The sequence below is a fragment of the Lipotes vexillifer genome, unplaced genomic scaffold, assembly GCF_000442215.2.
Source record: "Lipotes vexillifer unplaced genomic scaffold, Lipotes_vexillifer_v1.1 scaffold602, whole genome shotgun sequence".
In the NCBI taxonomy this organism is placed as follows: Eukaryota; Metazoa; Chordata; class Mammalia; order Artiodactyla; family Lipotidae; genus Lipotes; species Lipotes vexillifer.
The window spans coordinates 1873620-1898983 of NW_006790307.1; the positions used below are offsets into that span (position 1 = coordinate 1873620).

General features: G+C 38.4%; 1 protein-coding gene across 1 annotated transcript in view; it reads left to right on the forward strand.

The window, feature by feature from the left end:
- CPM (carboxypeptidase M) overlaps nt 1–20130 on the forward strand; it is an 87412-nt gene extending 67282 nt beyond the window's left edge. The window contains exons 7-8 of the mRNA XM_007463555.1: nt 17049–17197; nt 19487–20130. Of these exons, the coding sequence (XP_007463617.1) occupies nt 17049–17197; nt 19487–19729 (392 nt within the window). The 3' untranslated portion in view covers nt 19730–20130. The remainder of the gene's footprint in view (nt 1–17048; nt 17198–19486) is intronic.
- Nucleotides 20131–25364: the final 5234 nt, after the last annotated feature.

Below are 25364 nucleotides of genomic sequence, written 5' to 3' on the forward strand. Positions count from 1 at the left end.
TATAGTCTGAAGTCAGAGAACCTGATTCCTCCAGCTCCATTTTTCTTTCTGAAGATGGCTTTGGCTATTTAGGGTCTTTTGTGTCTGCATACAAATTTTAAGATTTTTTGTTCTAATTCTATGGAAAATTCCATTGGTAAGTTGATAGGGATTGCATTTGTAGATTGCCTTGGGCCGTATAGTCATTTTGACAATATGATAATATTCTGACAATTTTGACATTTTGACAATTTTGACAATATTTCTTCCAATCCAAGAACATTGTATATCTTTCCATCTGTTTGTGTCATCTTCAGTTTCTTTCATCAGCATCTTATAGTTTTCTGAGTACAGATCTTTTGCCTCCTTAGGTAGGTTTATTCCTAGGTATTTTACTCTTTTTGATGTGATGGTAAATGGGGTTGTTTCTTTAATTTCTCTTTCTGATCTTTCATTGCTAGTGTATAGAAATGCAACAGACTTCTGTGTATTTACTTTGTATCCTGCAACTTTACCAAATTCACTGATGTGCTCTAGTAGTTTTCTGGTAGCATCTTTAGGATTCTCTATGTATAGTATCATGTCATCTGCAAACAGTGACAGTTTTACTTCTTCTTTCTCAGTTTGGATTCCTTTTACTTCTTTTTCTTCTCTGCCATGGCTAGGACTTCCAACACTATGTTGAATAAAAGTGGCAAGAGTGGACATCCTCGTCTTGTTCCTGATCTTATAGGAAATGCTTTCAGCTTTTCACTGTTGAGTATGATGTTAGCTGTAGGCTTGTTATATATGGCCCTTATTACGTTCAGGTAGATTCCCTCTATGCACACTTTTGGGAGAGTTTTTATCATAAATGGATGTTGAATTTTGTCAAAAGCTTTTTCTACATCTATTGAGATGATCGTATGGTTTTTATTCTTCAATTTGGTTACGTGGTGTATCACACTGATTGATTTGTAGATACTGAAAAATCCTTGTATCCCTGGGATGAATCCCACTTGATCATGGTTTATGATCCTTTTCATGTATTGTCAGATTCAGTTTTCTAGTATTTTGTTGAGGATTTCTGCGTCCATGTTCATCCGTGATATTGGCCTGTAATTTTCTTTTCTGTGGTAGCTTTATCTGGTTTTGGTATCAGGGTGATGGTGGCCTCATAGAATGAGTTGGGAAGTGTTCCTCCCTCTGCAATTTTTTGGAAGACTTTGAGAAGGGTTGGTGTTAGCTCTTGTCTGTCGGATAGAATTCACCTGTGGAGCCATCTGATCCTGGACTTTTGTTTGTTGGGAGTTTTTTAATCACAGTTTTAATTTCAGTACTTGTGATTGGTCTGTTCATATTTTCTAATTCTTCCTGGTTCAGTCTTGGAAGGTTATACCTTTCTGAGAATTTGTCCATTTCTTCTAGGTTATCCATTTTATTGGCAGCTGGTTGCTTGTAGTAGTCTCTTATGATCCTTTGTATTTCTGTGGTGTCCATTGTAACTTTTTTCATTTCTAATTTTATTGATTTCAGCCCTTCTCTGTTTTGCTTGATGAGTCTGGCTAAAGGTTTGTCAATTTTGTTTATCTTTTCAGAGAACCAGCTTTTAGTTTCATTGATCTTTTCTATTGTTTTCTTTGTCTCTATTTCATTTATTTCTGCTCTGATCTTTATGATTTTTTTCCTTCTAAGTTTGGGTTTTGTTTGTTCTTCTTTCTCTGTTTGCTTCAGGTGTAAGATTAGGTTGTTTATTTGAGATTTTTCTTGTTTCCTAAGATTGTATTGCTATAAACTTCCCTCTTAAAACTGCTTTTGCTGTGTCGCGTAGGTTTTGGATTGTCATATTTTCATTTTCATTTGTCTCCAGGTATTTTTTTACTTCCTTGGATTTCTTCAATGCCCCATTGGTTGTTTAGTAGCATTTGTTTAGCCCCCACATGTTTTGTTTTTTTTTAAGGATTATATCATATAGACTATATTTTCTGTTCAAAATGCAGTTAAACTAGAAATCAATAACAAATATACAATATATATTTGGAAATTATGAAACATAATTCTAAGTAACTCATAAGTCAAAGAAGAAGAAATAATGGAAATTAGAAAATATTTAAATCTTAATGATAATAAAAAATACTGCCTATCCAAATTTGTGGGATTTAGTTAAAACAATGTGTAGAGGGAAATTTATAGCATTTAAATACTTATGTCAGGGTAGAAGGGCTGGTGATTAATGAATATATTATAATAGTCTCTACTGTTGCAAGACAAATTACACCAAAAGCTAATGGTGTAGAACAACTATAAATATCTATCCTCTCTCATAGTTTTTGTGGGTCAGGATTTCAAAAGCATGGCTACATGGTTCTGGCTTGAGGTGTCTCGTGAGGTTGCAGTCACATCACCTGAAGGCTTGAATGAAACAGTAGCAACCACTTCCAAGGTTGTTAGCTGGCAAGCTGGTGCTGGCTGTTGGCAGGGAGGTCTCAGTTTCTCTCCATGTGGCCCTTCTCAGAGGGCTGCCTATATGTTTTCATTAGATGGTGGCTAGGTTCTCCCAAGTGCATGATCCGAAAGAGAAAAAGCCAGGCAGAAGCTATTCTTTTTGTGACCTATTCTTGGAAGCCACATACCATCATTTTTGCCACATTCTATTTGTGAGAAGTGAGTCACTGAGTCTTGTTCACAAGAGGAGGAAAATCAGGTCCCATTTTTTTTTAAGGAAAGGGTGTCAAAGCATTTTAAAACAATCACAATGAGCTGAGCACCTATTCATTGTAGAGGTGAGAAAAAAACTCTAGCAAAATAAGCCCAAGGAAACAGAAAAAAGGCAATTTTAAATGACAACATCAGAAATTAACAAAATAGAAAACAGATACACAATAATCTGCAGAGTCCAAATTTGGTTTTTTGAAAAAGCTGACAAAATTGACAAACTTCTAGTGAGAATGAAGAAGAAAAAAAGAGAGGAGGTACAAATAAACAACATGAGAAATAAGGAAGGAACAAGTACAGATGCTACAGAGAATAACGGGGGCACTGTGAGTATATTCTTTAAAAACAAGAGGACATAACTTTATGCCACTAATTTTTTTAAATCATAAACAAAATTGATACATTTCTGGAAAACTGTAACCTACTAAAACAGACTTAAGAAACAGAAAAACTGAATAATCCTATAACAATTTAAAAATCTGTCAGTAGTTTAAAATCCTCCCTCAAAAAAGAAGGTCTTACAGGCAAGCTCTACCAAATGGAAAAATACACTAGTAATTCCAGTCTTAAACAAACTATTCCAGATTATATAAAAGGGAAAAGAAGAGGTAGGAACACTCTGTAACTCCTTTTCTGAAGCAAGAATAACCTTGATAGCAAAATCTAAAAATGTCATTGCAAAATAGGAAAATTACAGGTCAAATACACAGTGTGAACTTCCTTAAGACGTTAGCAAATCAAATCAAAAGTAAATTTCTATAAACGAGCAGCAAACAGAAAGTGTTCACAGCAGCACCGCTAATAATAAATAATGGAAACAGCCCAAATGCCTATCAACAGTAAAATAGATACTGGAAATTATAGCATATTAACATAATGGAATGTATTCAGCAATGAAAATCAATGAAATACAGCTACAAGCAATAACATGGGTGAATCACTGGAATATAATATTGAAAAAAAGAAGCCATGAAAGAAGATGTAATAAAATTCCACAGGATTAAGTCTAAAAACATGCAAAATGAATAAACACATATGATAAAACTACAAAATCCAGGATGGTGCTCTCTCAAAGGGAAAAGAAGTCAATAGGATCAGGGAGAGGCACATAAGAAATAACAGAGGTAACAGTAATGTTCTTTATATCTTCTGTAAGCTTCATAAGCTTTTTTTTATAGCTACTCAATATTTAAAAACCTAAAAACAACTAACAGAATGAACAATAGCTCCTGGTATGGTCTCTTCCATCTCATGCTCTAAATTTCTTTACAGCATAGGAAGGAGTACTGCAGCTCACCATTCTATAACAATAGGTGAGAATTTTCTCCAAGCTCTCCTGAATATTGATTTTTAAAAGAAATTTGGAATATATGCCAAATAAAACTCTTTCATAATGTTGATTATCTAGCCACATATTAAAACAACCATACCATCTGCTCTGTCATTTTAATAAGTATGTTTCAGTCTTAACCATATTCCAGCTACAAGTAAAAAAACTGGAAAGCTATTCAAGCTTTCAGTCATAATAATGTCAAAAACTGTTCTGTGGTTTTTGAATTTACCCAATCCAAATAGCACAGACAAAAAATTTTTGCTTGAATTCACTTTAACTCTCTGGTTGTTTAATCTTGTCTATTATTGTTGCAATTTGTCACCCTTAACTACCATAATACACGATTTTTAGACCAAAATAACTACTTGGTTCCTTGAAAATGGAGGGGGAAGGTGGGCAGGAATCCGTGGTTTCACTGAAAATATAGCATGTGTTTGACAGGCCGAAAGAAATATTCAAGAGTAGTTCCATGGCAACATAGCTTTAGACAACAAATGAACCAAAGACTATATATGTACTGGTGGTGATAAATGCTAAATGGCTGAGAGGAGTTCTATTTTTTCTGGTCTCTGATGGAGACCTGTTCTTTCAGGTCCAACTCTTAGACTGTTTGAGACCTTCAAGTAATTTAAGTGAATCGAAAAGTATAAACAGTATGAATAAAACATGTTTAAACCTATTATTTCAGCTTTATTGAGGTACAACTGACATAAAATTACAAGACATTTAAAATGTACATTGTGGTGATTTGATGTATGTGTACATTGTGAAAGGATTCCACCCATCTCATTAACTAACACATCCATCACCTCACGTATTTATCCTTTGTGGGGGAGGTAAGAGCATTTAAGTTCTACTCTTTCAGCAAATTTCAATTATACAATACAGTGTTATCACTACAGTCATCATGTTTTTCGTTAGATCCTCAGACCTTATTCATCTTATAACTGAAACTTTGTACCCTATGACCAACCTCTCTGTATTTCCCCCACACACTGCCCTGGCAACCACTTTTCTGCTTTGTTCTAGCCTTCAGCTTTTTTTTTTTTTTTTTTTTAAGATTTCACATATAAGTGATTCTATGCAGTATTTGTCTTCCTCTGCCTAGCTTATTTGAGATTAATTACATTTAAAAAGTATTCCAACCCATGTCCTCAAAAGCTGTATAATCTTCCTTTACAAACCAGAGTTTTTATTTAAATTGTAAAAAAAAGTACACGTTTTGCTTTTTTTTTTCTTATTAGTCATCAATTTTATACACATCAGTGTATACATGTCAATCCCAATTGCCCATTTCATCACACCACCACCACCCCACCTCTTACCCCCCTACATCTGTGTCTCAATTTCTGCCCTGCAAACCAGTTCATCTGTACCATTTTTCTAGGTTCCACATATATCTGTTAATATACGATATTTGTTTATCTCTTTCTGACTTACTTCACTCTGTATGACAGTCTCTAGATCCATCCACATCTCAACAAATGACCCAATTTTGTTCCTTTTTATGGCTGAGTAATATTCCCCTGTATATATGTACCACATCTTTATCCATTCATCTGTTGATGAGCATTTAGGTTGCTTCCATGACCTGGCTATTGTAAATAGTGCTGCAGTGAACATTGGGGTGCATGTGTCTTTTTGAATTATGGTTTTCTCTGGGTATATGCCCAGTAGTGGAATTGCTGGGTCATATGTTAATTCTATTTTTAGTTTTTTAAGGAACCTCCATACTGTTCTCCATAGTGGCAGTATCAATTTACATTCCCACCAACAGTGCAAGAGGGTTCCCTTTTCTCCACACCTTCTCCAGCATTTGTTGTTTGTAGGTTTTCTGATGATGCCCATTCTAACTGGTGTGAGGTGATACCTCATTGTAGTTTTGATTTGCATTTCTCTAATAATTAGTGATGTTGAGCAGCTTTTCATGTGCTTCTTGGCCATCTGTATGTCTTCTTTGGAGAAACGTCTATTTAGGTCTTCGGCCCATTTTTGGATTGGGTTGCTTGTTTTTTTAATATTGAGCTGCATGAGCTGCTTGTAAATTTTGGAGATTAATCCTTTGTCAGCTGCTTCATTTGCAAATATTTTCTCCCATTCTGAGGGTTGTCTTTTTCATCTTGTTTCTGGTTTCCTTTGCTGTGCAAAAGCTTTGAAGTTTCATTAGGTCCCATTTGTTTATTTTTGTTTTTATTTCCATTACTCTAGGAGATGGATCAAAAAAGATCTTGCTGTGATTTATATCAAAGAGTATTCTTCCTATGTTTTCCTCTAAGAGTTTTATAGTGTCTGGTCTTACATTTAGGTCTCTAATCCATTTTGAGTTTATTTTTGTGTGTGGTGTTAGAGAGTGTTCTAATTTCATTCTTTTACACGTAGCTCTCCAGTTTTCCCAGCACCACTTATTTAAGTGACTGTCTTTTCTCCATTGTATATCATTGCCTCCTTTGTCATACATTAGTTGACCATAAGTCTGTGGGTTTATCTCTGGGCTTTCTATCTTGTTCCATTGATCTATGTTTCTGTTTATGTGCCAGTACCATATTGTCTTGATTACTGTAGCTTTGTAGTATAGTCTGAACTCAGGAAGTCTGATTCCTCCAAGAGTGCTTTGGCTATTCGGGGTCTTTTGTGTCTCCATACAGATTTAAAGATTTTTTGTTGTAGTTCTGTAAAAAATGCCATTGGTAATTTGATAGGGATCACATTAACTCTGTAGATTGCTTTGGGTAGTATATTCATTTTCACAATGTTGATTCTTCTAATCCAAGATCATGTTATATCTCTCCATTTGTTGGTATCATCTTCAATTTCTTTCATCAGTGTCTTATAGTTTTCTGCATACAGGTCTTTTGTCTCCCTAGGTAGGTTTATTCCTAGATATTTTATTCTTTTTGTTGCAATGGTGAATGGGATTGTTTTGTTAATTTCTCTTTCTGATCTTTCATTGTTAGCGTATAGGAATGCAAGAGATTTCTGTGCATTAATTTTGTATCCTGCAACATTACCAAATTCATTGAATAGCTCTAGTAGTTTTCTGGTGGCATCTTTAGGATTCTCTATGTATACTATCATGTCATGTGCAAACAGTGACAGTTTTAATTCTTGTTTTCCAATTTGGATTCCTCTTATTTCTTTTTCTTCTCTGATTGCCGTGGCTAGGACTTCCAAAACTATGTTGAATAATACTGGCGAGAGTGGACATCCTTGTCTTGTTCCTGATCTTAGAGGAAATGCTTTCAGTTTTTCACAATTGATAGGGATGTTTGCTGTAGGTTTGTCATATATGGCCTTTATTATGTTGAGGTAGGTTCACTCTATGCCCACTTTCTGGAGAATTTTTATCATAAATCGGTGTTGAATTTTGTCAAAAGCTTTTTCTGCATCTATTGAGATGATCATATGGTTTTTATTCTTCAATTTGTTAATATATCATTTATTGAATTGCATATACTGAAGAATCCTTGCATCCCTGAGATAAATCCCACTTGATCTTGGTGTATGATCCTTTTAATGTGCTGTTGGATTCTGCTTGCTAGTAATGTGTTGAGGACTTTTGCATCTATATCAATCAGTGATATTGGTTTGTAAGTTTCTTGTTTTGTAGTATCTTTGTCTGGTTTTGGTATGAGGGTGATGGTGGCCTCGTAGAATGAGTTTGGGAGTGTTACTTCCTCTGCAATTTTTTGGAAGACTTTGAGAAGGGTTGGTGTTAGCTCTTGTCTAACTGGATAGAATTCACCTGTGAAGCCATCTGGTCCTGGACTTTGGTTTGCTGGAAGATTTTTAATCACAGTTTCAATTTCATTACTTGAGATTGGTCTGTTCATATTTTCTGTTTCTTCCTGGTTCAGTCTTGGAAGGTTATACCTTTCTAAAAATTTGTGCATTTGTTCCAGGTTGTCCATTTTATTGCCACAGAGTTGCTTGTAGTAATCTCTTAGGATGCTTTGTATTTCTGTGGTGTCTGTTGTAACTTCTCCTTTTTCATTTCTAATTTTATTGATTTGAGTCCTCTCCCTCTTTTTCTTGATGAGTGTGGCTAATGGTTTATCAATTTTGTTTATCTTCTCAAAGAAACAGCTTTTAGTTTTATTGATCTTTGCTATTGTTTTCTTTGTTTCTATTTCACTTATTTCTGCTCTGATCTTTATGATTTCTTTCCTTCTGCTAACTTTGGGTTTTGTTTGTTCTTCTTTCTCTAGTTCCTTTAGGTGTAAGGTTGGATTGTTTATTAGAGATTTTTCTTGTTTCTTGAGGTAGGCTTGTATAGCTCTAAACTTTCCTCTTAGAACTGCTTTTGCTGCATCCCGTAGGTTTTGGATCGTCGTGTTTTCATTGTCATTTGTCTCTAGGTATTTTTTGATTTCCTCTTTGATTTCTTCAGTGATCTCTTGGTTATTTAGTAACGTATTGTTTAGCCTCCATGTGTTTGTGTTTTTTACGTTTTCTTCCCTGTAATTCATTTCTAATCTCATAGCCTGGTGGTCAGAAAAGATGCTTGATATGATTTCAATTTTCTTAAATTTACTGAGGCTTGATTTGTGACCCAAGATGTGATCTATCCTGGAGAATGTTCCATGCGCACTTCAGAAGAAAGTGTAACCTGTTTTTGGATGGAATGTCCTATAAATATCAATTAAATCTATCTGGTCTATCATGTCATTTAAACCTTGTGTTTCCTTATATGTTTTCATTTTGGATGATCTGTCCATTGGTGTAAGTGAGGTGTTAAAGTCCCCATTACTGTGTTACTGTCGATTTCCTCTTTTATAGCTGTTAGCAGTTCCCTTACGTATTGAGGTCCTCCTATGTTGGGTGCATATATATTTATAATTGTTATATTTTTTTCCTGGATTGATCCCTTGATTATTATGTAGTGTCCTTCCTTGTCTCTTGTAACATTCTTTATTTTAAAGTCTATTTTATCTGATATGAGTATTGCTACTGCAGCTTTCTTTTGATTTCCATTTGCATGGAATATCTTTTTCTATCCCCTCACTTTCAGTCTGTATGTGTCCCTAGGTCTGAAGTGGGTTTCTTGTAGACAGCATATAGATGGGTCTTGTTTTTGTATCCATTCAGTAAGCCTGTGTCTTTTGGTTGGAGCATTTAATCCATTTATGTTTAAAGTAATTATCGATACATATGTTCCTATGACCATTTTCTTAATTTTGGGGGGTTTGTTTTTGTACCTCCTTTTCTTCTCATGTTTCCCACTTAGAGAAGTTCCTTTAGCATTTGTTTTAGAGCTGGTTTGGTGGTGCTGAATTCTCTTAGCTTTTGCTTGTCTCTAAAGCTTTTGATTTCTCCATCGAATCTGAATGAGATCCTTGCCAGGTAGAGTAATCTTGGTTGTAGGTTCTTCCCTTTCATCACTTTAAGTATATCATGCCACTCCTTCTGGCTTGTAGAGTTTCTGCTGAGAAATTAGCTGTTAACCTTATGGGAGTTCCCTTCTATGTTATTTGTCATTTTTCCCTTGCTGCTTTCAATAATTTTTCTTTGTCTTTAATTTTTGCCAATTTGATTACTATGTGTCTCGTCATGTTTCTCCTTGGGTTTATCCTGTTTGGGACTCTCTGCACTTCCTGAACTCGGGTGGCTACTTCCTTTCCCATGTTAGGGAAGTTTTCGACTATAATCTCTTCAAATATTTCCTCCTGTCCTTCTTTCTTCTCCTTCTGGGACCCCTATAATGTGAATGTTGTTGTGTTTAATGTTGTCCCAGATGTCTCTTAGGCTTCACTCTTTCATTTCATTAATTTCTTTTCATCCTTTTTTCTTTATTCTGTTTTGCAGCAGTGAATTCCACCATTCTGTCTTCCAGGTTCTTCTGCCTGTTATCTGTTCTTCTGCCTCAGTTATTGTGCTATTGATTCCTTCTAGTGTAGTTTTCATTTCAGTTATTGTATTGTTCATCTCTGTTTGTTTGTTCTTTAATTCTTCTAGATCTTTGTTAAACATTTCTTGCATCTTCTTGATCTCTGCCTCCAGTCTTTTTCCGAGGTCTTGGATCATCTTCACTATCATTATTTTGAATTCTTTTTCTGGAAGGTTGCCAATCTCCACTTTATTTAGTTGTTTTTCTGGGGTTTTATCTTTTTCCTTTACCTGGTCCGTAGCCCTCTGCCTTTTCATCTTATCTATCTTTCTGTGAATGTGCTTTTTGTTCCACAGGCTGCAGGATTGTAGTCCTTGCTTCTGCTGTCTGCCTTCTGGTGGATGAGGCTTTCTAAGAGGCTTGTGCAAGTTTCCTGATCGGAGGGTCTGGCGGTGGGTAGAGCTGACTGTTGCTCTGTTGGGCAGAGCTCAGTAAAACTTCAATCCTCTTGATTGCTGATGGGTGGGGCTGGGTTCCCTCCCTGTTGGTTGTTTGGCCTGAGGCAACCCAAAACTGGAGACTACCTGGGCTCTTTGGTGGGGCTAATGGCAGACTCTGGGAGGGCTCAGGCCAAGTAGTACTTCCCAGAACTTCTGCTGACAGTGTCCTTGTCCCCACGGTGAGCCACAGCCACCCCCGCCTCTGCAGGAGACCCTCCAACACCAGCAGGTAAGTCTAGTTCAGTCTCCCCTGGGGTCACTGCTCCTTCCCCTGGATCCCGATGCACACACTACTTTGTGGCCTCCAAGAGTGGAGTCTCTGTTTCCCCCAGTCCTGTTGAAGTCCTGCAATCAAATCCCACTAGCCTTCAAAGTCTGATTCTCTAGGAATTCCTCCTCCTGTTGCCAGACCCACAGGTTGGGAAGCCTGACGTGGGGCGCAGAACCTTCACTCCAGTGGGTGGACTTCTATGATATAAGTGTTCTCCAGTTTGTGAGTCACCCACCCAGCAGTTATGGGATTTGATTTTACTGTGATTGCACCCTCGTACCATCTCACTGTGGCTTCTCCTTTGTCTTTGGATGTGGGGTATCTTTTTTGGTGAGTTCCAGTGTCTTCCTGTCGATGATAGTCCAGCAGCTAGTTGTGATTCTGGTGTTCTCACAAGAAGAGTGAGAGCAAGTCCTTCTACTCCTCCATCTTGGTTCAGGCTATATATCCCCCACGTGTTTTTTAGTTTTTTTTTCTTGTTGATTTCTAATCTCATACGTTGTGGTTGGAAAAGATGCTTGATATGATTTCAGTTTTCTCAAATTTATCAAGACTCGCTTGTGGCCCAGCATGTTGTCAATCCTGGAGAATGTTCCTTGTGCACTTGAGAGGAATGTGTACTTTGCTGCTTCTGGATGGAATGCTCTATAAACATCAATTAAGTCCATCTCATCTAATGTGTCATTTAAGGCCTGTGTTTCCTTATTGATTTTCTGTCTGGATGATCTGTCCATTGATGAAAGTGGGGTGTTAAAGTCCCCTACTATTACTGTGTTACAGTCAATTTCTCCTTCTGTGGCTTTGAGTATTTGCCTTATATACTGAGGTGCTCCTATGTTGGGTGCATATATATTTACAATTGTCATATCTTCTTCTTGGACTGCTCCCTTGATCATTATGTAGTGTCCTTCTTTGTCTCTTGTAATAGTCTTTATTTTAAAGTCTATTTTGTCTGATATGAGTATTGCTACTCCAGCTTTCTTTTGATTTCTATTTGCATGGAATGCCTTTTTACATCCCCTCACTTTCTATCTGTATGTGTCCCTAGGTCTGTAGTGCTCTTGTAGATAGCATATATACAGGTCTTGTTTTTGTATCCATTCAGCCAGTCTGTGTCTTTTGGTTGGAGCATTTAATCTGTTTATGTTTAAGGTAATTATTGAGATGTATGTTCTTATTGCCATTTTGTTAATTGTTTTGGATTTGTAGGTCTTTTTTCTTCCCTTCCTCTTTTGTTCTCTTGTGATTTGATGACTAACTTTAGCGTTGTGTTTGAATGCCTTTTCCTTTTTTGTGTGCGTCTCTGTTGTAGATTTTCGATTTGTGGTTACCATGAGGTTTTGCTGTAGCAGTCTATATATAAACAAGATTGTTTTGTTTGCGGTACGCCGGCCCCTCACTGTTGTGGCCTCTCCCGTTGCGGAGCACAGGCTCTGGACGCGCAGGCTCAGCGGCCATGGCTCACGGGCCCAGCCACTCCGTGGCATGTGGGATCTTCCTGGACCGGGGCACGAACCTGTGTCCCCTGCATCGGCAGGTGGACTCTCAACCACTGCGCCACCAGGGAAGCCCAAACAAGATTGTTTTGTCAGTCTTTTAATTTCAAATGCATTTCCTGTATCCTGCATTTTTGTTCTCTTCTTCTCACAATTGCTGGGTTTGATATCATATTTGTGTGCCTATGATTGCCTACCTTTACTGTATGTTTGCCTTTACCAGTGAGTTTTTCCATTCCTAATTTTCTTGTTTCTAGTTGTGGCCTTTTCTTTTGCCCATAGAGAAGTTCCTTTAGTATTTGTTGCAAAGCTGGTCTGTTGGTGCTGAATTCTCTTAGCTTTTGCTTGTCTGTAAAGCTTTTGATTTCTCCATTGAATCTGAATGAAAGCCTTGCTGGGTATTCTTGGTTGTAGGTTATTCCCTTTCATCACATTAAATATATTGTGCCACTCCCTTCTGGCCTGCACAGTTTCTGCTGAGAAATCAGCTGCTAACCTTATGGAAATTCTGTTGTATGTTATTTGTTGCTTTTCCCTTGTTGCTTTTAATATTTTTTGTCTTTAATTTTTTGTCAATTTGATTACTGTGTGTCTTCGTGTGTTCCTCCTTGGGTTTATCCTGCCTGGGACTCTCTGTGCTTCCTGGACTTAGGTGACTGTTTCCTTTCCCATGTTAAGGAAGTTTTCAGCTGTTATCTCTTCAGATATTTTCTCAGGTCCTTTACCTCTCTCTTCTCCTTCTAGGACCCCTATAATGAGAATGATCATGCATTTAATGTTGTCCCAGAGGTCTCTTAGTCTGGCCTCATTTCTTTTCTTTCTTTTTTCTTTGTCCCACTGCAGTGAATTCCACCATTCTCTCTTCCAGGTCACTCATCCATTCTTCTGCCTGTTACTCTGCTATTGATTCCTTCTAGTGTACTTTTCATTACAGTTATTGTATTGTTCATCTCTGTTTCTTCTTTAGTTCTTCTAGGTCTTTGTTAAACATTTCCTGTATCTTCTTGATCTGTGCCTCCATTCTTTTTCTGAGACCTCAGATCATCTTTACTATCATTACTCTGAATTATTTTTCAGGTAGATCGCCTATCTATCTCCTCTTGACTTAGTTGTTGTTCTGGGGTTTTATCTTGTTCCTTCATCTGGGACATATTTCTCTGCCATCTCAATTTGTCTAACTTTCTGTGATTGCAGTTTCCATTCTGCGGGCTGCAGGATTGTAGTTCTTCTTGCTTCTGCTGTCGCCTCCCTCTGGTGGATGAGACTGTTTAAGAGGCTTGTGTAGGCTTCCTGGTGGGAGGGACTGGTTCCTGCCCATGGGTGGGTGGAGCTGAGTCTTGTCCCTCTGGTGGGCAAGGCCATGTCAGGGGGTGCGTCTGCTCAGGAAGACATTAAGCAGCCTGTCTGCTGATGGGTGGGGCTGTGTTCCTACCCTGTTGGTTATCTGGCCTGAGGCGTCCCAGCACTGCAGCCTACAGGCTGTTGGGTGGGGCCAGGACTCGGTGAGAAAATGGCAGCCTCCAAGAGGGCTCATGCCAATGAGTACTCCCCAGAACTACCACACTACCACCACCAGTGTCCTTGTCCCTGCAGTGAGCCACAGCTGCCCCCACCCCCTGCTTCTGCAGGAGACCCTCCAGTACTAGCAGGTAAGTCTAGCCCAGTCTATTATGAGGTCACTGCTTTTTTCCCCTGGGACCTGGTGCATCCAAGACCCTATGTGCACCCTCCAAGATAGAGTTTCTGTTTCCCCCAGGCCTGGGGAATCCCTGTGCCCCAAACCCACTGGCCTTCAAAGCCAGATTCTCTGGAGGTTCCTCCTCCCATTGCCAGACTCCCAGGCTGGGGAGCCTGACACAGGGCTCAGAACTTTCACTCCTGTGGGAGAACTTCTGTTTCCAGTTTTTGGATTACCCACTTGGCATGTGTGGGATTTGATTTTATTGAAATTACACCCCTTCCTACTGTCTTGTTGTGGCGGCTTCTTTGTCTTTGGATGTAGGGTATCTTTTTTGGTAGGTTTCAGCATTTTTTGGTCAATGGTTGTACAGCAGTTAGTTGTGATTTTGGTGTTTCCATAAGAAGCTCACCTTCTACTCCGCCATCTTGTCTCCTCTCAAGTAACAGTGAATTTAAATGTACAGTTCTGGAGGTTAGAAGTTCAAAACCAGTCTCACTGGGCTAAAGTCCAGGTGTTGGCAGGGCTGGTTCCTTCTGGCGGCTCTCAAAACATCTAGCTTTGAAAATGATGGGGCTCACATCCATGAGACCCACAAGGCTATAGCAAACTGAGAAACAGTTCTTAAAGACTTACCTGGCTACCCCCCAGGACCCAGCGCTAAGGCAGGTGACTGAAAAGTGCCCAGTCTTTCTGTGAAAGAGGCGTATCTGCTTGTCTGAAAGTTTAAGTCTCAGAGGCAGTCATCTAATTTAACATACATCTAGGAGCCAACTGAAATACTCTCCAAAGATGGATGCTTGTGGCTGCCATCTTTGCCCTGTCCCTCCACCTCCCTCCAGGATACTGGAATCTCCTGGAGAAGAGTTTGTGCACTTGTCTGGTGCACTGTTTTTCTGCAGTTGCCACCCAGAGACTACCCCTTGATTTCCTGGTTCTGTTGGCCAGCATGTCTTGTGTTCATAAATCCCACAGAACTGTAACAAACAGAGAAGGAGTTCTTAACCAGCTACACTTAGGGCACAGTGGAGAGGCATCAGACTGAAAACCCAGTCTTTCTGTGAAAGAGGACTATTAGTTTATCTTCATAGTTGTGGCCTGAGGAGCAGGGTTCTAATTAAATACACATCTAGCGGCTGACTACAATCATTCATCAGAGGCCACTGGGCACCATCTTCACTCTCAACCTATCTTCACTCTCAACCTGTGCCGTACCCCAGATCACCAGTGTCTCCAAGAAAGGAGCCTGTGTACCCATCTGTACCCCTTGGCTTTTTTGGCTACTGCCCAGAGAACACATCCCTTGATAGCCTGGCTCTGTTGGCCAACAGGGCTTGTGTTCATGAGTGCAAGAGATGAACAAAGCAAACAAAGAAATGGTTCTTAACTGGCTGTCAGTCACCCCAGGGACAGAAACACCCATCTCCCAGTCTTCCCCCCCTTTCGAAGCTGTGGGTTTGGCTCCCAATCTCCCTGAACCTTTGTGCTGACTGAGATACTCACTCCCCTTTGGGACACTGACAGGTCTTGGCACACCCTCAACTACTGGAGCCATTAAGACTAAAGTAAGCTGCTTGGATAATCATAAAAGTTTGAGAGAAAACCCAGAGCTGGGGCAGGGTTGAACAGTAAGTTCGCCTCTTACACAAAGCCACTCCTTCAAGACTGGAAGAGATGGTTGTTTTATATAATGCATAGAAACCAACACAGAGAGTCAGCACAGAGGAATATGTTCCAAATGAAGGAACAAGATAAAACCCCAGAAAAGAGCTTAATGAAATAGAGGTAGGTGATTTACCTGATAAAGAGTTCAAAATAATGGTCATAAAGATACTCACTGAGCTCAGTAGAACTATGCATGAACAAAATGAGAATTTCAACAAAGAGAAAGAAAATATAAGGAAGTACCAAATAAAAGTCATAGAGCTGAAAAATGCAGTAGAGGAGTTCAACAGCAGACTAGATGAGGCAGAAGAAAGGATAAGTGAACCTGAAGACAGGACAATGGAATTCATCCAATCAGAGCAGCAAAAAGAAAAAGAATGAAAAAGAGTGAAGATGGCGTAAAGAACTTATGGGACAACATCAAGCAGACAAACATTTGCATTATAGGGGTCCCAGAAAGAGGAGAGAGAGAAAAAGGGATATAAAACTTATTTGAAAGAAAAATGGCTGAAAAGTTCCCTAACCTGGCAAGGAAGCAGACATCCAGATCCAAGAAGCCTGGAGAGTTCCAAATAAGATGAACCGAAAGAGACCCACATCAAGACACATTGTAATTAAAGTATCAAGAGTTAAAGTAGAGATATCACCTTTACCCCTGTTAGAAAGGCTATTGTCAAAAAAGACAAGAAGCAACAAGTGTTGGCAAGGATGTGGAGAAAAGGGAACCCTTGTCCACTGTTGATGGGAATGTAAATTGGTGCAGCACTATGGACAACAGTATAGAGATTCTAAGAAAAATTAAAAATAGAACTACCATATGATCCAGTAATTCTACTTCTGGGTATTTATCCAAAAGAAATGAGAAAACTAACTTGAAAAGATATCTGCACCCACCATGTTCACTGCAGCATTATTTATAATAGCTGAGACACAGAAGCAACTTAATTGGATGGATGAATAAAGAAACTGTGGTATATTTATACAATGGAATACTATTCTGCCATAAAGAAATCTTGCCATTTGTGACAATATGGACAGACACTGAGGGCATTATACTAAGTGAAATATCAATAAATCAGAGAAAGACAAATAGCTTATGATGTCACTTATATGTGGAATCTTTAAGAAAAAAAACCAACTCATGATACAGAGAATAGATTGGTAGTTGCCAGAGGCAGGGGGTGGGGAAGAATAGGTGAAGGCAGTCAAAAAGTACAAACTTCCAGTTATAAAATAAATAAGTCCTGGGGATGTAATGTACAGCATGGTAAATATAGTTAAATACTGTATTGTATATTTAAAATTAGCTAAGAGTAAATCTTAAAGTTTTCATCACAAGAAAAAAATGTGTATGTTAACTGGGCATATTGTGGTGACTGTTAACACAATACATATATTAAATCATTATGTTGTACACCTGAAACTAATATGATGTTATATTTTCATTATATCTCAATTTTTTTTAAGTTTACCATCCCTTCTGAAATACTCGATTAACTCAAAACAGCTAATAAATATTGGGCATATTTTTCTTAAATAATTACATGAATTTTTTTTCATATGCCATAAAATGTGGTATTAACATTTAATTCTGTTTTTGTCTTGCAGGTGTAAAGGGTCAAATTTTTGATCAGAATGGGACTCCATTACCCAATGTAACTGTAGAAGTCCAAGACAGAAAACATGTCTGCCCCTATAGAACCAACAAATTTGGAGAGTATTACCTCCTTCTCTTGCCTGGGTTCTATGTAATAGAGGTAAGTATACAATGCTAACTATTGTTATTAAAATATTATAGAACTCACAATACTTACTTACCTAGAAAGAATCTAAAATAAGTCTGGCAAGTCCAAAAGTAGATACATCAGGACAGAATAAAAGGCCAACTTGCATTTAGCAGGGAGTGGGTGAGGTGGCAATAATAGGAACAAACTCAGAAAATCATGTTTTTTCCCTAACTGGCAATTTTTTAAATAGAAGCCAAATCCCATTTCGGGTGGTACCTTTTATGATAAAAAATGGAACAAACCTTATTAATAATAAGAATAAATAAACAATGTGGGGTGGTGGGATGAATTGGGAGATTGGGATTAACATATATACACTACTATGTATAACACAGATAACTAATGAGAACCTACTGTATAGCACAGGGAACTCTACTCAATGCTCTGTGGTGTCCTAAATGGGAAGGAAATCCAAAAAGGAGGGCATATATACATACATAGAGCTGATTCATTTTGCTGTACAGCAGAAACTAACACAACATTGTAAAGCAACTATATTCCAATAAAAATGTAAAAACAAAAACAAAAATACAATGTGGCCACAGTTCTTCCAAGCTTCATGGAATACCAGTTTAACATCTGTTCCGTGAACCATAACTTCTACTATTAAAAATTGATTGTGACACAAGTTCCTTAGAATTCACTACAAATAAAATTTGATCCACAAAGTTTACCACTATATTAAGTGATAGATATTTTGCAGCCCGCTCATAAGCAAACGATGGTGAGTTTTCCAATCAATGCAAGCAAAATTCCAGATTTTAATTTTATTTAGATGCATGTTTCTAAGGCTTTTCTTCCTCTAAGGACGCATGGACTAGTTTGAGTCTGAGTGAGTTTACGTGAATGAACTAAATGAGTAAGTATCTGATTTACTTGGCCAGATTATGACTCTTCCTCTTTGATGTGACTTTAAGAATGTCAAGATTCATCTAGTTTGCTTAGTCTAATGCCAGCCATAGTAGTCATTCCGTATAGAGCTACTCCTGAGAGAAGGTAGTCATCTATTCTGTAGTAAAAACTGGCTTTGTAGTTGTTTCATCTTTCTTTAGGACATAATAAAGGGCATGGTTTTCAGTTCATAAAACTCTGTAGGATTAAAAACCCCTGCTCCATAGGTTATCGCCAAAGTACCCAGCACTTTGAGTGAGGGGCTCATGCTTTTCTTGAGTATCTTTCCTCCTACCGAGGACATGAATAGAGCTGGAAAGACCTCAACTCACTATGAATCTTTGCCTAAAAAGACCCTTTATTTTCCTGTTATTTACTGTGACATTTTCATTCTGTGAAAAAGAAGGGTTTTCCTTGTAGTGAATCTATCAACAAACTGTTTTTATGCAATCCCATAAATAAGGCACATCTTGGATATATGTATATGTATAACAGATTCATTTTGCTATACACCTGAAACTAACAATTTGTAAATTAACTATACTCCAATAAAATATTTTAAAAATAAGCCACATATTTATAGAATAAAGTTATGAATTGTTCATTTCCAATTAGACTAACTCAGCATAAGTTGGCTTTAGTTACTAGCTCTAGGACAAAAACAGAAGGTAAGAAAGACTCTGGAAGCTTTCTTGAATGGCTAAAATACATGCCAATTAGTGGTTATGTAAATGTTATTCCCTATTCTTTTCCCTATCTACCATATATAATAAAAGCATTTCTCAGTAGCAACAGTCTATAGTTAGTTTAGTATTTGTCATTATTTTCCTGATCATTTCCTCCACCAAAAAGATAAATCTAGCTGAAGATTCAGACTCATGGACAAAACCAGGTAAAATCAAAGCTTTTTAAAGAAGCAATAACTTATGTATACACTTAGATCAGCTGCAAGGAAAATGGAATAAATCGAGAAAAAAATTCCACTTATAATCTTGACACAGAATCAGGATATTAAGTACAGGCTTGAGACAAAGAGAAACAGTCAACTCTTTACCTTTGCGCTCCATGAAAACGACGGGGACAGAAATCAGTCTATTGCTTCTGACTTAACATCTTCAGATAAAGGAACTGTCTTTATTTCACTTTGTAATTCTCAGCAACAGCATTAACAACTGTGGTCCATATCAGTAGGCACTTGGTAACTCATTCACCGAGCAGGACTGAAGCTGTTTCTAGCCTGGGGAGACCTGGCAGGTTGTTACATGTGTTTCATAAGGGCTGCATTTTAGTGGTGGATATTAGTGTTTTTCACTGTTCGCACCACAAAACATCTGAAATCACTCAGATAACTTTCTTGTTTCCTCTCAGGTTACAGTCCCTGGACACAATCCACATCTCACAAAGGTGACTATTCCCCCAAAATCCCAGAACTTCAGTGCTCTTAAAAAGGATATTTTACTTCCATTCACAGGGCAATTGGATCATATCCCAGAATCAGATCCTTTATGTCCTATAATTCCTCTTTATAGAGATTTGCAAGGCCACTCAGCTGCAACAAAGCCCAGTCTGTTCTTATTTTTAGTGACTCTTTTTCACATATTGTTCAAATAAAGCAAAATGTGAAACTCAACCCCCATCACCACCTGGAATCAGGGCTTACTCACGCCAGGTTACTGCAACTCTAACTCCCTCTGTGGGACCTTGACTGGATAAACTCCACGGTCCTTCCCTAAGAAGAGAAATGTTTGTTTCCAAATCCTGCAACAAGCAACGTATGGCGATAATGAAAGGAATGATGTAGTCTTAATGATGGAAGACACCTACCCATCAAGTACTGCTCACACTTAATCTTGAAGTAGTCTTAGACATTTGTAAGAAGTTAAACTTGAGAAGCATGCAAGAAGTTCCTGCAAGAAAAAAAAGGAGGTAATTTTGTATACAGAGAGCCGTTTGGATATAAGCAATGAAGATGAACATTTATTGATCACCTACTACATACAAGACCTTGCCATGTGTACTATATGTGAAGAGATAGTGCCATATATAATTCTCAGTGCAGGGAAAATTGATGATAGGCCTGGGAACGTTTTGCCAACGTTCTAAGGAAATATGAGAGAAAACAGGCAACCACGTTTCAGTGGCCCAAGAAAATATGGGCCTGATGCGATGACAAATTTGTCTACTGAGCCCCAAAATAATAGGTCAATTAAGGTAAGGGTCCCTGCCTTTCTGCAACCAGATGCCACAGTCTTCTCTTATGCTGATGACCCCCAAATGCCTGAGCTTCAGACTCAGGTCTGACTGCCCACTGGACACATCTACCTGGATGTGACAGATACCTCAAACTCATCATGTTGAAAAACTGAACATACTTCTCTCCCCAGAGCTGCTCTTCCTCCTGCATTCTGCCTCTGTTACTGATAGCACCAAACTAGAAACCTGGGAGTCACCCTTGATACCTCCTCCTCCTCCTCCATCCCATCTATTCAGTCAGTCACTAAAGATTGATGTTACTTGTATGTATTGATTGATTCTACCCTCTCTTCATGGCTACTAACACCACCAGGTTTAGGCCATCATAGCTCACCTGTACCACGGCAACAGCTCTACTGGTATCTTGCTTCCAGCTTTCTCCTCTTCAAATCCAACCTCCACACAGCACTGGGGAAAGGGGTCTATTTAAAACGAAAATCAGCAATCAACTGCTTGTAGTTCCTACACACATAACACGCTGTGTGTCCCCTGTGTCTGCAATGACATTCTGACCCACTACATTTTCTTTCCCACTCTTCCTTTAAAACCCAGTTCAGGTTGTTTAATGGGTACAGAGTTTCTGTTTGTCATGATGAGAAAGTTCTGGAAATACATAGTGATGATGGTTGTACAACATTGTGAAGTATTTAATGCCACTAAACTGTATACTCAAAACTGGTTAAAATTGCAAATTTTATGTTATGTATATTATACCACAATAAAAAAAGAGGATAGTGACTATTAAATATTAAAATAATGCTTCATTAGGTGCTTCATAATAATGTACTCTACAAAGTGAAGGCTCCAAGGCATACATGCTGTGTAAATTACATATCTTACTTAGGTGAAACTCCAACAGAAACAAAGACTAGTCTGTTAAAGAGTAAACAAGTAGGGCTTCCCTGGTGGCGCAGTGGTTGAGAGTCCGCCTGCCTATGCAGGGGATGCGGGTTCGTGCCCCAGTCCGGGAAGATCCTACATGCCGCGGAGCGGCTGGGCCCGTGAGCCATGGCCGCTGGGCCTGCGCATACGGAGCCTGTGCTCCGCAACGGGAGAGGCCACATCAGTGAGAGGCCCGCGTACCGCAAAAAAAAAGAGTAAACAAGGGCTTCCCTGGTGGCGCAGTGGTTGAAAGTCCGCCTGCCGATGCAGGGGACACGGGTTCGTGCCCCGGTCCGGGAAGATCCCACATGCCGCGGAGTGGCTGGGCCCGTGAGCCGTGGCCGCTGAGCCTGCACGTCCGGAGCCTGTGCTCCGCAACGGGAGAGGCCACAACAGTGAGAGGCCCGCGGGCAGCAAAAAAAAAAAAAAAAAAAAAAAGAAAATTCCCCTAAAAAAAAAAAAAAAAAACAGTTCAGGTATCAACTCCCCTGGGAAACCTTTGCTGACCATTGTCCCATTCCACTCAGTTTCACCCCCTCCCAGCCTCTTTGCTCCGCAAATTAAACAGGTTACCTCTGTTGTGGGATTTATAACACTGCATTATGCTCTTCTATTTCCATGAGTGATTTTCTCTGGCAGAGTGTGAGGTCTCTGAGACCAGGGTCTATTTAATTTGTTTGAAAAACCAAGTGCTCCAGCAAACTGCTGCTCTTAAAACATTATATGCAAGAATTAGGGGAGATGGGGATATCAAACAGCAGACCAGCAACTCTGGGGAGCAGGTTTCTGAGTGCTGTGTATCGCTCATGACAGTGAGTTGCCTTGGCTCTTATTTTAAATTGAAAGTCCTATAGGGTCTGGAAACAGAAACTATACTGGGCTTGGTACCTGCTTGAGACCCACAAATGAAAGGGAGATACATGGGCATTTAGGAGCTATTCCTATGCCACTTTATTCTACATGCACAAAATCATACATGTTAATATCAGCAATATTTGTAGACCTCTTTTAAATCTGGTAATAACCTAAATATCTTGATCATTTTCATTTAAATAAGTGGTAATTATATACTTGAAAGTATATACTAATATAATATTGCAGAAAATGATTTTCGTAATATTACAGATAAAAGTATACAAAACTCAACTTGATTTACTATCAAGTCCTAAACAATTTTCAGTCAGGCATTCTAACTTTTCTAAGATAGCAATTCTGAAGGGACATGAACCAAAATCTGATTTGGTTCATGAGCCTTAATGTAAATTTCTGAAGGAAATAATGCTTTTACAATCAGAAATTTTATCAGAATCAAACTTAAAACCATTTAGAGACAAGCAAAACAATTTAGAAAATTTCCAAACCAAATATAAACCAAACCTGAATTTAGTTCAGAGCAGGTTTGGGGTATATTTTGCAGCGACAGCTCTGTACTTGAAAGTGAAGTTTGCTGCAAGGATTTAGTATGGTAGAATCCCAGCTACACCCTCCACTCATCAAGTGACGTGTTCAAGAGAAAAAACGACCATGGAATTCTGACTACAGTGAGACCAGATCCCCAACACCTTTCCTACTGTTCTCCACCCTCTTAGGCTGTTGATTATGCTCCCCGGGTTGTAAGTTCAGGTGTAATTCCTTTTATAGAGAAACCAACATAGTAAAAGATTTTCAAGATAGGCGAAAAGAAGATAGCATGTATAATAGAATGACAATTAGGAGGCAGGAGCCCTGTGATTCAACCCACCACAGTTCAGTTTCCTTACCTGTAAAATGAAGGTCTCTGCTTCACTGTGATTCTATGATTATCAGGAGCAGCGGTGTAAGATGCCACACTCTGGTGCCAGTTTTGGGTACCTGCCCAGGTGGAGGAAGGATAATTAACACTCAAGAGGCATAAATATTTTGAAGGCAGTATAACTTATTAGAGACCAATAAACAGAATTGGTCTGAAAGCTGAAACATTGGCTAGCTAGAATGACCACTTAATATTTAAGGAAATGTTCATGAAATAACATAGCTTTTACCCACGTACCTTCTCAAATTATAATAAATGTTAACATGAATGAATTTAAATGGTGGGGAGTATTTTAGAGACATGTTAAGTCTCTGCAGGTACTATCAGTGTTGACTTCGGTGCTTAATTTATCACAGACTTGAGCTGTTGGATGTATCAGAAATGTTAAAAAGCCTCTTCTCAATATTTCTGAAAGTCTAAGAAATCAATATTTTTGTTCTAGAAGCAAATTTGCATTTGTAATATTTCTTAAAATGGTATGAGAGGTTAGCTCTACCTTTAGAAAGTAAAAATATCTGTCACTGGATTAAAAGTATCTTTTCCTAGGGAATCTACAAAAATGAGCATAGCATATTGTCTCACTGTGACAGGGGAAGTTGCTTATTGAGAAATTTGGTTCTTATTCTACACGGAGACAATGCAGTTGATGCCTATGTCATGACAGATTTAGATTGGCGGGAAGGGGAGAAAATTATGATGGTTAAAGTGAAAAAAAGTTCACAGCACCTAAAGTAGAAATTTGGGGAAACAGTCTAACTTCATTACAGACTTTACATTGTATCACTGATAAGCAGATATTGTACTGTATTGCTCACAAACCATTTTATCATACTTCAGCATATGAACTACTCCATAGCCTTTTATAGATGTTGCATAAGCTGATTTTATAAGTTTTCTCAGTGACTTTCTTTTGTACTATAATTAAAAACTTAAAATGCACAAATTGTCTAAAAAGTGTTATGGGGCAGGGGCCAAGACTACCTCTGAATTCAGTAAAATCAGAATATTTCTGATTCTCAATAAAGAATACTTCTGTAAACAACAAATGCTGTTTCTTTCCATTACACTACTTTGAAAACAAATACTTACACCAGTGTACAAAGTCCACATACCAGAGAGAACTGATTGCCCTCAAATAAAGACCAAATCTAATGACCTTTTATGAGGCAATAATATTGCAATAATTCTTCAAAGCCCAGAGAGTCCTTCCAGAACAGTTTATATGATATATACCTATCCAAATTACTTTGTGCCATGGGGGAGATAATGGATGAAAAGTGTGCCTACTGGCACAAAAACCAAAAAACAAACACAAAAAAATCACACAAAAAACACATACCACAAACACACACACACACAAAATCTTTGGAAAATTCCCAGCGCACACTGTAAAGGGTCTGAGAAATCAAGCAGGAAAGAAATGGATTCCCCAAACAGACTCAGCCATGGAACCATTTTCTTAAATAATTTAGCCTAGTACCATCTCTTTTGAACTTATATGTCTAGAAATTTTGGGAAATGTTGGTATATAGGGAGGGGTCTTTTGTCTTGAATAATATTTTATTGATTTCAAAGTGCTTTTGAAACAGAATAATAAAAAATTTGCCTCTTCTAGGAATTGGATAACTAACAGCCCTAACCCTCATCCCTTCATCGATGCAACCTCTTAACATCGAATTTCTAGTCATAGGACAGAGAGGTTGGGCTTAAGTGTATGTCTGCCCCCTGAAACATGCTAAACAAATAATAGTTTAAATAAGACAAGATTGAGTAGGAACTACTTTACAGGTACCAATTTCTAAAAAGTGGCCAATGTCTCAATTTTGAAGATGAATTGGGGCCAGTTTTTCTATTTTCAAAAGAGAATTCATTATATAGGACCGCCTTTAGCAGGAGTTTCCTGGTATATCTTAGCTAGACTTTGATACTATTTTTTTTTAATTTTTTGGCCGTACCACGCGGCATATGGGATCTTAGTTCCCCAGCCAGGGATCGAATTCACACCCCCTGCAGTGGAAGCGCGGAGTCTTAACCACTGAACCACCAGGGAAGTCCCTAGACGTTGATCCTTAAATTTGCAGCTCCTTATAGCGTTTATTACTCCCTACGCCACCGTCCAAAGCAAAGTACAAATGAACTAAATTTTAAACTATTAGACAGAGGGGAAAAAAGTAAAAGAAGATAAACTGTAAAAAGCTGTCAGCTTTTTGGTTGGTAGTATGTTTTCGTTTTTTCCTACTTCATTTTTGAAATTTTCTACTAACTACTTTTAGAATGAAAGAAAAGCAACTGATTTAAAAAATGAAACCTCAGGGCTTC